Source organism: Archocentrus centrarchus, chromosome 6, assembly GCF_007364275.1.
Source record: "Archocentrus centrarchus isolate MPI-CPG fArcCen1 chromosome 6, fArcCen1, whole genome shotgun sequence".
In the NCBI taxonomy this organism is placed as follows: Eukaryota; Metazoa; Chordata; class Actinopteri; order Cichliformes; family Cichlidae; genus Archocentrus; species Archocentrus centrarchus.
Window position 1 is genome coordinate 14901561 of NC_044351.1, and position 12587 is coordinate 14914147.

The 12587-nt window shown below is 40.7% G+C and overlaps 1 protein-coding gene across 3 annotated transcripts in view; it reads right to left on the reverse strand.

Annotated features, from left to right (window-relative positions):
* cntn1a (contactin 1a) overlaps nt 1-12587 on the reverse strand; it is a 75245-nt gene that overhangs the window by 3879 nt on the left and 58779 nt on the right. For all 3 annotated transcript variants that reach the window (XM_030730542.1, XM_030730539.1, XM_030730541.1), the window contains exons 8-21: nt 11628-11727; nt 11089-11270; nt 10696-10820; nt 10079-10196; nt 9459-9606; nt 8445-8572; nt 7594-7766; nt 6668-6791; nt 4029-4190; nt 3565-3714; nt 2888-2958; nt 1673-1907; nt 543-646; nt 44-230 (exon numbers count right to left, since the gene is read on the reverse strand). In XM_030730542.1, the coding sequence (XP_030586402.1) occupies nt 44-230; nt 543-646; nt 1673-1907; nt 2888-2958; nt 3565-3714; nt 4029-4190; nt 6668-6791; nt 7594-7766; nt 8445-8572; nt 9459-9606; nt 10079-10196; nt 10696-10820; nt 11089-11270; nt 11628-11727 (2007 nt within the window). The remainder of the gene's footprint in view (nt 1-43; nt 231-542; nt 647-1672; nt 1908-2887; nt 2959-3564; nt 3715-4028; nt 4191-6667; nt 6792-7593; nt 7767-8444; nt 8573-9458; nt 9607-10078; nt 10197-10695; nt 10821-11088; nt 11271-11627; nt 11728-12587) is intronic.

Genomic DNA, 12587 nt, shown 5'->3' on the forward strand with positions numbered 1-12587 from the left:
TTCCCTGCTAGTTAGTGAAAAACTACTGTAAAGCACAACATACGGGGTTTCTTAGTCAGGACCCGGAAGTGGTGGCTGGCTGGCCCATATCCTGCAGAGTTATAGCCTCGAACTTCAATAATGTAGTCTGTGTAAGGTGTCAGATTTTCAAGTTTAGTGTGGTTCTCCCTGCTCGACACCACAACCTTCAGGGCCTCTCCTTCATTTTCACCAGCCTTCCAGTACTTCACCTGGGAAACACGGAGACACGGGTGAGATCTTGTTTTTTGAAGCACTGTACACGTGAAAACCTCATAAAATGTAAGGAGTAATTTAAAATTTTTGGAGACACGCTGTTATCCACTTTGTGGTGTAAGTTGGCAGATAAGAATGATCCAACTTTTGTATCTGCCTACTAGACGTAAAACCAAGAATGCTAATTAGAGTAGCTTAGAGTTCGTTTGAGTAAGCAAATCATAAAGAAAGATGTTTCTAAATACTGTTTGAGCCAGCACTGTAGATGAACACTACTATCATCAAGCCTCATTAAAATTTCAACTGACCTGGTATCCATCTACATCGCTATTTGAGAGAGGCATCCATGACACAGTAGCAATTGTAGCAGAGAGAGCTCTGGCTTCAACAACTCCAGGAGCTTCAGATGGAGCTAAAAAGAAACCCAGTACAGACAGATTACAGTATGAGAATCATTTTTAGGAACCCGACCATAATGGTAAATTTTTTTTTTTTTTAATTGAAAACAAAACAATCCCAAACTGTAAATGTTTAGTTTGGCGTACACAGACTCATTATACTAAACATAAGCTTGTATTTCTTCATGTGTCTATTGGCTTCTTTTGCCTTTTGTTCTCTCAGCGGTGCTTCAGCATAATGTTAGCATTGGAATTACATTATGGTGAACACGTGACGTCACGGACATTTCTCTTGATCCACATTCCTTTAGTGGACCGTCAGACAACTTATGGAACAGTTAATGGCTGTGTTCAGTCTTTTCCTGCCAGGAACCTGTCCTCAAATGTTAAACTGTCATGCCGTCACTATGTTGTAAACAGAGGCAAGCGCACACAAACATGGTTTGTATGCGTGCATATCTAGCATGCACACAAATATGGTCACAGGTTTGCCTGGAGAGGGGCTCACTTTGAAGGCAGAACCATAAAATCATAGACCCTCACAAGGCAAGCATTCCCTGATTGTGTTACCATGGGAGCAGGAGAATCTCTGTAACCCATAATGTCTGAGTTTCTAGTGGTTATCTCAACCGTCTGTCATTGGAAGTTAATAACTAGGCTAAATGCTTTGCATCCTTGGGTGATTTATCAGCTTTCTGGTTCATGCGACGTAGATCATTATAATCCCCTAACAAGGACCGAGAGAGAGAGAGAGAGAGAAGGGAGGATGATGGGTTCACTTTCAAGGGGTATTAATACTTCTCATTATCATACATGAGAACTAATATTAAATGGATCCTACTTCATATAACCATGGTAATGAGTAGCTGAAACTGGCTGAACAAGCAGAGCATTGGCTTGCAGCACTGAGCAATCCCTCATTCTCTGACACTAATAAAACAGAACCAGGTTGATCTGTGATGTTGTTCCGAGATCACTTCAGCACATTTTCCCTATTACAGTTGAGAGCGCTGAGAGCTGTGAATCTTTTCTGTGCTTACCGTCCTGTGCAGAATAGATGATGGTCGTTAGGCTGTAGGGTCCTTCTCCCTGGCTGTTGAATGCTTTAACTTTGACTACAAACTCCGTCATAGGAGGGATGTCAGAGACTTTGTGAACATAGCGCTTGGCCTGGGGATCAGCTACTGCCACCCTTTTCCACTCTTGTTCATCTTGGGGTTTGAAGGCCACAATGTAGCCAAAATTGGACCCGTAGTAGTACTCCGGGGGTACAGGCTGTTGACAAAATAAATAAATACACTTTGAAAAATGTCATTTGGTAAAAGTTTTATTTAACACACATCGTGCATGAGCCACTTACGAGTGTGCTTTATATGAGAGTGGAAAAGGCATAACTTAAAAAAAGCCAATTACATTAATCAGATGATATTTAAATACAGTTCAATACAGTAACTGCACTGTGTAAGATATCTGTATACAGCAGCGTCACTTATGGTTCATCCTTTTCTATCATCACACCTCATTTCCTTTGTGGACACCGTGTCTTCATCACACATGTACAGAAAGGTAAACACATCGTCTCATCCTCCAGCTGCTCTGGAATTGAACGGTCATGCTGCAGCCAAGCAAAATACAATTTAGCCATAGCTAATTTATCAGCGGCTGCAGCAGAGAAGCAACACACCGTGAGTTAGTTCAGTCGTTGATTTTTTTTTTTTTTTTTTGATAGCGATCATTTTATCATTCAGGCCTTCTTACTACATGTTCTGTGTTATGTTCTTTATTCTGATTACTCTGCTGATAATGCCTGCTTGTTTTACAAAGCAGCTGGAAACCCATTATTGGGTTCCACAAACTGCCAATTAAAAACTTGTTTTTGTTTTATTTGCTCTCTGCACTACATGTCTTGAGTGTAAGTGGGCTTTTTTTAATTTTTTTTTTTTTTTTACAGAATTTCATTTGAAGAACTGAAGAAGCCTTTCGGATGAGAGGTGAAACATCTTTAGAAAACTAAAAAAAAAAGAAATCCAGTTGCCTTCAACTCAAGCACTTAAGACTACCATGGCCTGGATAACTGTGATCCCACAGAGACATCTGCACTACCTGGCTTGCCACTCTCTTTAAATCTAAATATATGCAATAAAATAGAAGTCAGCATATTTCAATTGAACTTAAAACTAAACATCTTTTGGCAAGTTTTCATGTAAACATATAACCTATCTTCCCACTTTGCCCAGTGGAAAGTCCCAACCTACCTTCCATGTGATGGTCAGTTCTCTGCTCGCCCCTCCACCCCCGCCAACCTCTGAGGGCGCCACCACAGGAACTACAATGAGACATCAACAGCAAAACTCTGAGCCCACATGCTATGAAGCCACACAAACACAGCCAAACCACACAGGCTGTAACCTAGCCTCGGCAATGTTGCTCTAACATCCTTCCTCCTCAAATACAGTATCTATGTCTGCTCCCGTGCCAAACGCAACACCTAAATGTCCATGTGGGAACTCTGCCATTCAGAGAGACAGAGAGGGACAAGTTCTCTTGTTTGCTTTATGCCTAGCAGCTCACTATCAACTTATGATTTTTTTTTTTTTTTAAGAGAGGTTACCGTAAGTCTGTGATTCCCATTTTATAATTGAATTTCAGTATACAGTTTCACCAAAGTGCTCATTTGCAGAGGTTTGTGTGGTAAGTTTCCTGCTCTAGGAAGTGCAGCATGATGGGATTTGTGCTGACTCATTTCTGCAGTGACATTTAACATAAGTAAACAGTGCAATAATAGAATGATGAATAAATAACAGAACGGAAAGCTGGACTGTGGTACCACATCTCTTTTCCTTCTACTTCTTGACCTATTAAGTTACTCTGATTCTGTATTCCAGCTTATGTGTACAGTACTTGCTGGTTCAAAGTCAAAACACAGTCTTACCTGCTTCCAGAGTTTTAACTTTAGGCGACGGCTCGCTCGGCTCTCCTGTCCCCAGAGTATTGGTAGCGATGACCCTGAACTCATATTCTGTCCAGGGACTCAAGTTCACCACTGTGGCCATCTCTGTATTCCCCTCTACATCAACAGGAGCTATAGAGAGACATGCTCATTTTAGCGCCGTAGCACTGTATGTTTGAACATTACATGCCACCAGTTATGTTGTACCACAACTTAATGAAAATGTCCTTAAAACATACGTGCAGTTCTATTTTTGGAACCCATCCTATATTTTAAGTCACTGAGGCATAACTCAATTATATTTAAGCCATCTTTAACAGACATTAACCACCTCGCAGGCCTGCAGTATCACTGTGCAGCACGACCACAAATATTACAGCACCAGACCCAGCTCAGCATTATGGTAGCAATGTTTATTTCACCAACGAGCATGCTGGAGTTCTTACATGTAGTGGCTCTGTTCCAGACATCTTTTGAGAACTGGTCCCTGTACTGGATGGTATATTTGGAGATCGGACTGTGGTTGTATGCACCACGGCTCCACTGCAATGTTACGCTCTTGTCAGTTTTTTCTATTATTCGCACCCCACCTGGGGCACCAGGAGGACCTGGGTAAAGAGAAGAATGACACAAAAGCTTAAAGTATTGTTGGATGGGAGAAGAGCACAGATGTGGCTGCAGGTGTCTGTAGAGAAAAGTGATGCTGACAACTAGCTTCTGGTTCACGAATTTTAATCCCCACAAATAGCCACTTTGAGTTTTCCCTCAAGCGGACAATGAACATCCTACTTGCAAACTGAAGACAGAAAAAAAGAGAATATAATGCTACAAAAAAACTCAAGGGGGGAATTTTCAGCTTAAGTTCTGAGCTGTTTAAAAACTTTATACTTTAAAATCAGCTTCAAAGTGTCTAGTGTTTGGTGCATATGAAATATGGTATATCAAAGCCCTTATATTTTCTTTAAAAGACACCAGCAAAGACTGATGGATTAAGGCATTAGAGCTTTAGAGGCCCATTGACATACATGAACTAAAGCTTAAGCAAAAGCTTTACAATCCAGTGTTTCTCTTGGTCCTAATGCTCCTCTTGATTCTTCCTTTGGAACTTAAAAATGGCTTAATAGAAAACCCAGACTGTGTCAGGGTTAGCCTCCCAACCCACAGAGTCAGAAATCAGCCAGAATTTACTTTTTCCAAATCACGAATGTGAGCTGAGAGAACTAAGACGATTAGACAGCCGAAGCTGGACAGGCCTTAAGCTTCCCCTCTCCTCTAAGAGCCAGGAGAGAAGGCTCAGTTGTTACAATTTAATGTAAGCAATGAAACACTGTGCATGTTTTTTTTTTATATATCTTTATAATTCAGAGACCCTTTGGAGAAGTATTGGGTTTTGTGCTATGAGTTCAACAAAGTTTTTAAATAGTTTTCCTATTACACAGACATTTGCATTAACACCGCCACATTTCAGTACCCTTCCAAGACTGTAACTTTACTCTATCTACACTCACATATAATCATATGTAAACACCTCTGCGTCCTATCTTAAATCCCTGCTAATAACAGGCTACAGGTGCAGAGCTGTGTTTCGAGCTTAGACACTCTCCTCAAGCAGCTCTGCTTCCTCATCTGCCATGATAAATGGCTGTCTTTCATCTCTCCCTCGTTGTGCCCCAGGCTGCTGGCATTTGGCACTCCATTAGGAGCGGCCCCAGACCTGCGCTTTGGTTACACTCTGGGAAACGTCACAGTCAGCCGCTGTGCGTTCACCTGGCCATCTGTCAACACCTGCTCTGAAAGCAACAGCAGCAGCAGCAGCACACCCAGGACAAAACAGGGATCACTGGCAACCAATTCACTGCTAGAATTCCTATCTAAAAAAGATCCTTTGTCCTCCAGCACTGGACCTGTTTCAGGAGCTGAGGAAAGCACTACAAGACAAGCTCTCAGTCATCAGGAAGAAGAAGGTGAAAACAAAGTGATGAGTCATCTGAAATACAGTAAAGTAAAGAAGACACAGAGACCTCAAAAAGAGTGGCAGTGTTTGCTTTGTGTGTGTTTATATCAATGTGAGGTTGGAAGAACAAGTATAGAAATCAGCAGCTGTCCTTATTGAAATACTGTACTGAGGGATTGAAATCAATGATTCATTATACACTCATCACAAGGCATTACACTTGAAATAAAAACAGGTCAGAGCTGGCACTATACAAAACATTTTACTGACACTGATTGCTTTTCAGATCAAGCTATTACTTTGTCTATGCATCCATAGCAACAGCTTTTTAATCAGAGCTCACAACAAGCACAAACTTTCCCATAAAACTAATTTTTTCCCCCCATGTCCCTTGACTGGGTGGACATACTGTAGCAGTTTTTGGATAAATATGACCTGCAGTGTGCTGCCATACAGCCAAACAATGCCATCTTGAGGCAAAGGCACCAGCATTTATATTTGAGTATAGCATTTTGCCCAATAATAGAAACGCTAATGCCACTTGGCATCTGACTAAGTTAGTCTGACCTTTTCTGGGCGGAACCAGTAGATGCTTAAGTGTTCTCAGTGTGCCTCTGTCTTATGTTTGAGGACACAATTCATTTCCTTCCACAGCTTTTTCCAGTGCTTTCTCCCTCACATTTGTTAGCATGGAGTCTTGGGTTTGACAGATTATCTTACAAAAAAAAAGGCCCACGGTCTGGTTGCTCTGGAGAGATTTACTTCTCCTCAAATATGCACTGCAAAACATGCAGCACTTGTGCCATAACTTTGAGCCTCTTTCATTTTTCAGATGTGTACATTTTTTACCTGTATATTAAAGGTCTAACAATAGTAGATTAATAATAGAACAATTAATAGATTCTTAAGTGTTTAATACTCAAAAACATGAACTAATCTGCTGCCATTTGACTTTAGGTAACATGTTTAAATGTAACTTAATCCTGATTCGTGCATGGAAGTACATGAGGCCAGCAGGCTTTAAGATGATGAGAAGTACACAGACAAAAACCCAAAATACATATATCTAACGTGAAATAACAGTCTTTCATAGATACCAGTGTGTTTGTTTAGTTACGACTGCCGACTCACCCCTGACAACCAGGTTGGCAGAGGCAGTGACATTGTCAACAGGGGTCTGCGCGGTGCAGGTGTACTGTCCAGCATGTTTCAGCTGAACATTCTTGATGAGCAGCTCACCATTCGAGCTTCCATTCTGATCAAAAGAACACAAGAGACAAGTAAAACAAAAAAACAAAACAAAAAAGCAAGACATTATACATCGACCCAAGAAAACATCATAAATTTGGAAAATTGGCATTTTATTATTGGTCTAGTAACTGAAGTCATCAAGGTTAATCAGACAAGTTCAACAAAGCCTCTTTTTGCATCTAAAAATGTCACTGCTGCACAGTGAACAGTCAACATTCTTAGTAGAAATGAAATTCAACTTTAAGAATGCATCAAACTTGCAGCAGACTCAAACTGGCTTTGCTAATACCACACAAACAGTATTAAATGGAACTGAACCCCACTTTTACGAGGGGAAAATCATCCCTGCATGCAAAAATTGGATGCTATCAATCACAGTCATAATATGGTGTTTGCCTAGCAGGCAGAGTGACAAATGAGCAAAGCTAACCACTAGCTTATGGTTAGTGCTGAGAGAGAGAGAGAGAGAGAGAGAGAGAGAGAGAGAGCGAGAGAGAGAGCAGATTATGTCAACAATAATGGATGTTAGCAGAAGTCACTGTTAAACTGAAATACTGTGCTCTATTCCACTCGGGGAAGGTATGCAAAATGGATTTTAGAGTCATATTCATTTATATCAGACTGTATTTTTCCATATCAGGTATTCCAAACAGTGAATCAATCTGACCTCAAATATGCTTAGCATGTAGATGAACTCCTGGTCGAAGGGATTTTTTGAAGTTGGGCCCAAATAATTGTAGCTAAACCTGGGTTATTCATGCTCATTACTCTTAAAAAATAATTAATTGAACAATACGGTGTCTCACTGTGGTGCGTTCATAATGTTGGCTGTCCTTGTGTAGGTCAATGACTCGGCCATCTAGGGACCAGATGAAGGTGATGTCTAGAGACTGATCGTGTGATGCTGCGCACTGCATCCAGGCATTCTCTCCCACTTTAACGTCAACATCAGATGGTGCCAAGGTGATCTTTGTAGCATCTGTGGGAAAGACAGGAGTAGGAACAGGTCTCAGTGACAGTACGGCTCCAGAATTATTTAAGTTATATGATATTTGATTAAATAATAGTGGAAAAACAGGGAAAATTACTTATATGACAAACAGGCTTAGGTGGGTCTAAATATGATGAAAGGTAGAGTATGTGGTTGTGGTGTAAAATAAATAGAAATATGAAAAATTTCCAGAAGAGGGCAGAAAAGAGCTGCACATCCATACCACCCAGGCTCAAGTGTAAAAAACTAAAATGCGTGACAGCTGTGACTGCATGTCTAAAGAAAATAAATAACAGCTAATATCAGTCTATGGGAACTTTCTTTTTCATTCTATTAGACAGTCTAAACTTGTTCACCTCCTTTTTAGCTGAACAGTGAATGGTATAAGTTGATGTCTCATCACATGGAATCTAAAGCAGCCCCCTCATGCCATTGCCCTTGAGTAATGACTGGTAATGACTGAATGTCATGTATACTATCAGTCCACAAAGAGGGTCATAATTCAGCAATAGCAGACATCTGGAGGTCGCAACTGCTTGGTGGGACTGAGAGTGGCAGGAATGATTGCCAGCTAAGGTTGACATCAGTCAAAGCAATACCAGCTGTCCTAGAAACATCAGCGACATAAAGAGAGCTACTAAAGATTGTTCTTTAGCTGGAACTTGCCTGTAACTGACAGATAGCCGGTGCTATTGGCCTTGCCCCGATCATTCTCTGCAAAGCAGGTGTATCTGCCTTCGTCTTCTCGTCTTACATTGAGGATCTCCAGGCTTCCATCCTCCCAGATGAACACCCTGAGGAGAAACCAGAAATAATACTTTACACACTGAGGCCCAATGCAGTATAAAGCATTCAGCAAAATATTAAGGTCAATAGTCCAGTGTGTATTCCAGGGATATGTGGATTATGAAAAATGATGAAAGCAGTCAGAATATGTGCCAGTTCCTTAATGGATATTGAGTTTGCCACGGAAAAAAGCAGGAGAACTTTAAACTACATTAACTTGTACTAACGGCAAGGCAGAGATACTTGATTCATTTTTTTCTGCACATTTCACATTCATGCATGTGAAATAGTCTGCCAGCTGCCACATTGCCAGTCCACACCCACCCAGAGTTATTAGGGTGCATATGCTGCACAGTAACTTGCCTGCTGCTCCTCCTCTAAGTGAGTCCCACTATGAGGTATTTAGGGTGGGGGGAAAAGTTGGGGGGTCTCAGAGCTTACAGATTAGGCTTGTTTTGCCAGTGAGGAGCACAACACAGGGGTTTACACACCAGGCTGCTCACACTAATCTTGAGAATGAGCTTAATGTTAGTCACTGATGACAGCAAAGCTGTGCTCAGCAGTCACTGACAAACAACAACAACAACATTAAAGAATTCTCTGCATAAAGTACACAGTAGAGTTAAGAGATCTAGAGATTTATCCCCCAAATCAAGACACTGTACACATTTTAAAGTCCCTTTCAGCACCCAATGACATTGCATTCCCAAATACTTTTCCTTGTAAAACTGTAACCCAGATGTGTCACACAGTCATGGAAAATGGTTTATGGTTGATGAATACTGGAATTAAAACAACAAAGGAAAACTCTTGCATGGTAAACCAGCCTTTGAGAATGAATAAAAATGTATAAAATATTCAGTGATTCGAGGCAAACAGAAAGAGACTGTTCACCTGGTAGAGTTGGAGAGCAGCTCAGTGTCTTTGCTCCAGTAAAAGGCAGGCTTTGGGGCCGCTTTGGGTCGACATTCAATCACCACTCGGCCATTTTTGGCTGCCAGCACTGTTTTCACTGGGTTGTGTTGAAATGTGGGAGCGCAGGCTGAGGAGTAACAGTATTGATTATTCATCTCAAACATAGTCGAATGCAGATTAAATGTGGGAATTCACACCATTATCACACTTTCCTAAAACATGCAGTGTACAGAGCTATCATATTGTGCGTGCAATTTCAAATAGCAAAAAAAGTAAATTTTTGTAGACATTTTTAATTTCTACTCAGATATGTAAACACTGATTTTTTTTTTTTTTGTCTAAACACATTCCTCATCCATCTATCTTCTTCCACTTATCCAATTCAGAGCCACCATAGGGCAAGAGGCAGGTTACACCCTGGACAGGTCGCCAGTCTATCACAGGGCTAACACAGACAGACAGGCAACCATTCACACTCACATGCCCTTTGGGCAATTTAGAATCACCAATTAACGTAACCCTACTAACACACTCCCCGTGTTATTAGTTAGCTTGAAACATGACACAACCATGTGTGCTGTAATGGTTGTTTGACTCACCAAAGACACGCAACTCTGCATTGGCATAAATGACTCCATGGTGATTTTCTGCTATGCACTGGTACATCCCTGAATCATCAAATGTCAAGCTGCTGAATCTCATCTCTTTCCTGTCAACCTGTGTAAAGTAAAGTGTAAAGTGTAAAGTAAAAACAAAATAAATCTATTTTTTTTTTTTGTATAGAGTTCAAGTTCTATTACAAAGCAAGTGATGATGGTTGACATGCACTAAAGCTACAGATGACGGCCACTGTGGCTCATCTGACTGGGAGAGGATTTCATTAATGCATAATGATATATCCAACAACCTCCCCCACTTTTCTGTCACTAGCTGCTGCTCTCTAGAGCATTTTCAAGCCTGATGACAGTTGTTTCTATGGAGAATTACACAACACATGCTGGCACCTGCTCAAAAACAAAAGGTGCTTTTTATTGAACTCTCATGACACCATGTGTACCCACAGTGCCAGCTCCCTGTCTACTGCTGCGCTACTGTAACAACCCACCCGGCTGCATACCCAACAGAAAAGACAGCTACTAAGAGGACTCTGAGCATTTTACAGTTATAGCTAATTTGTGCAGCTACAAGACAATAGCTTTATGAGGCTGATTAGTACCTGTTCTCCATTTTTCAGCCAGCGGATGTGTGGTTTAGGTTTGCCACTGGCTTTGCAGGACATAGTGTAGTCGCTACCAAGGTCTTTCTCTGTGCTGCTGATATGTTCCACCCACTCAGGGAAAGCTGCAAATGAGGAAATTTAGTTAAAGGGTTTGAGAAAAATCTAAAGAAAAATACAAAGCTATGTGGATACATATATGGGTAGATACTTGAGGCATTAAAATGGGTGCTAGATTTAAAATCTAATCCTAAATTCTAATCAGTGCTGATGAGTTTATCCCACCAAGCACACCTAGCAGAGAATTAATAGAACTGATAAAGATTTTGTAAAACTTATATTCACTGCATGTCTGTAGCCACTGCGTTATGAATTAAGACAAGGAAAAATTACCTTCTACAAACACATTTGCAGTATGGTGGTCCTTTCCTTTCGAGTTTATTGCTTCACACCTATAGGTGCCACTATCTTCAAATTGCACATTGTACAGATGCAGTTGAGCTCCTGTCATCTGCACCTCGTGGTTTGATGGCAGGTGTCCGTCTATCTTTTTCCACCGGATCTCAGGGACAGGACTGAAAAGGATACACAGAGAAAAACAATGTACGAGCCAGGCCTCAAGTTGTAAAGCCTACTGTATGCCTCACTGCACTTCAAATTATCACTGTGAAACATGGGTTATAAATCATGTAGCCCAGTGAACAGGCAGTGGCTTAAAGAGAGTTTGCTAAATGGTGCGGTGTTGACAGACTGATATGTTGTGATCTGATTTCATTAAAGACCGAGCCTCTGAAACTGAATTCATATTCACTTAAATTCTCATGTGAGAGTCATCTCAGTACATGTGACCTGCAGAAGACTGGCTAGTATGAGATTGTCACAAAACCTTTGATTCCAGCAAGCAGAATTTACCCATATTCTCTCGCACTTACTTCCCCAAAGCAAAGCACTCCAGGGTGATATTGTGCCCCACCAAAGCAGTGGTGTCAGGGAACTTGACTCTGAGGTCAGCCGGGTATTTCCTGATAGAACCTGAGTGAAAGAGCAACAAATTATGACATGGATGGATGGATGCTTAACCCCATCTCTAGCTGCTGACAAAACAAATACTTTAAAAATAATTTTGTGTTTGCTTTCAAGGTTTTCTTAGAAAATCTTAGAAAATCCTGACTTTGGTCATATTCACGATATAAGGCATATATATGGAAATATTATATCCTACATCAAAGGTTAGGTTATTTCTCTCCTTGTATGTAATTTTGTCATTGTTTAGGAGAAATGAGTTTGTTGGATTTGTTTTAGCTTAAAAGTGGTAGCAGGCTGTTTCCAGTAGTCGATTTCTTTACTTAAAAAAATCTGCCTAAGATGCGTCATGGTCCAGATTTCGCAGTGCACTGTGTGGATCTAGGAGTGCCCTGAATTTCTTAACCACTCTGCTGTTTCTGCACTAACTCAATTACCTCCAATTAGTTCCTGTATCATAGCAAATAGCAATCAGGTGGTTCCATTAAGCAATCACAAGATATGAGCAACAATTATACATTCGCTGACTGACAAACTCAATTGGGACGCAGCAAAACCTGGATAAAACTTTTAAATGCCAAAGTAGCATATTCATGACATTAAAGGTAGCAGGTTTCTGTAAAATGTAATAAAAGGTTTATTCAGGTCCCTGAGATTCAATTCAGTTCAGTTTTATTTACACAGCACCAAATCACAACAACAGTCGCCTTAAGGCGCTAAGAATGACTAATGTTTCCTTTCTTAAACGCATTACCAGAGTATTGTGATAATATATTCACATGACTGCACGTGATTTCCTAATGTATAAAATTCTGCATACACATTCATAAAACCTGGACAAATACACACACGCGTGCACAAACACACAC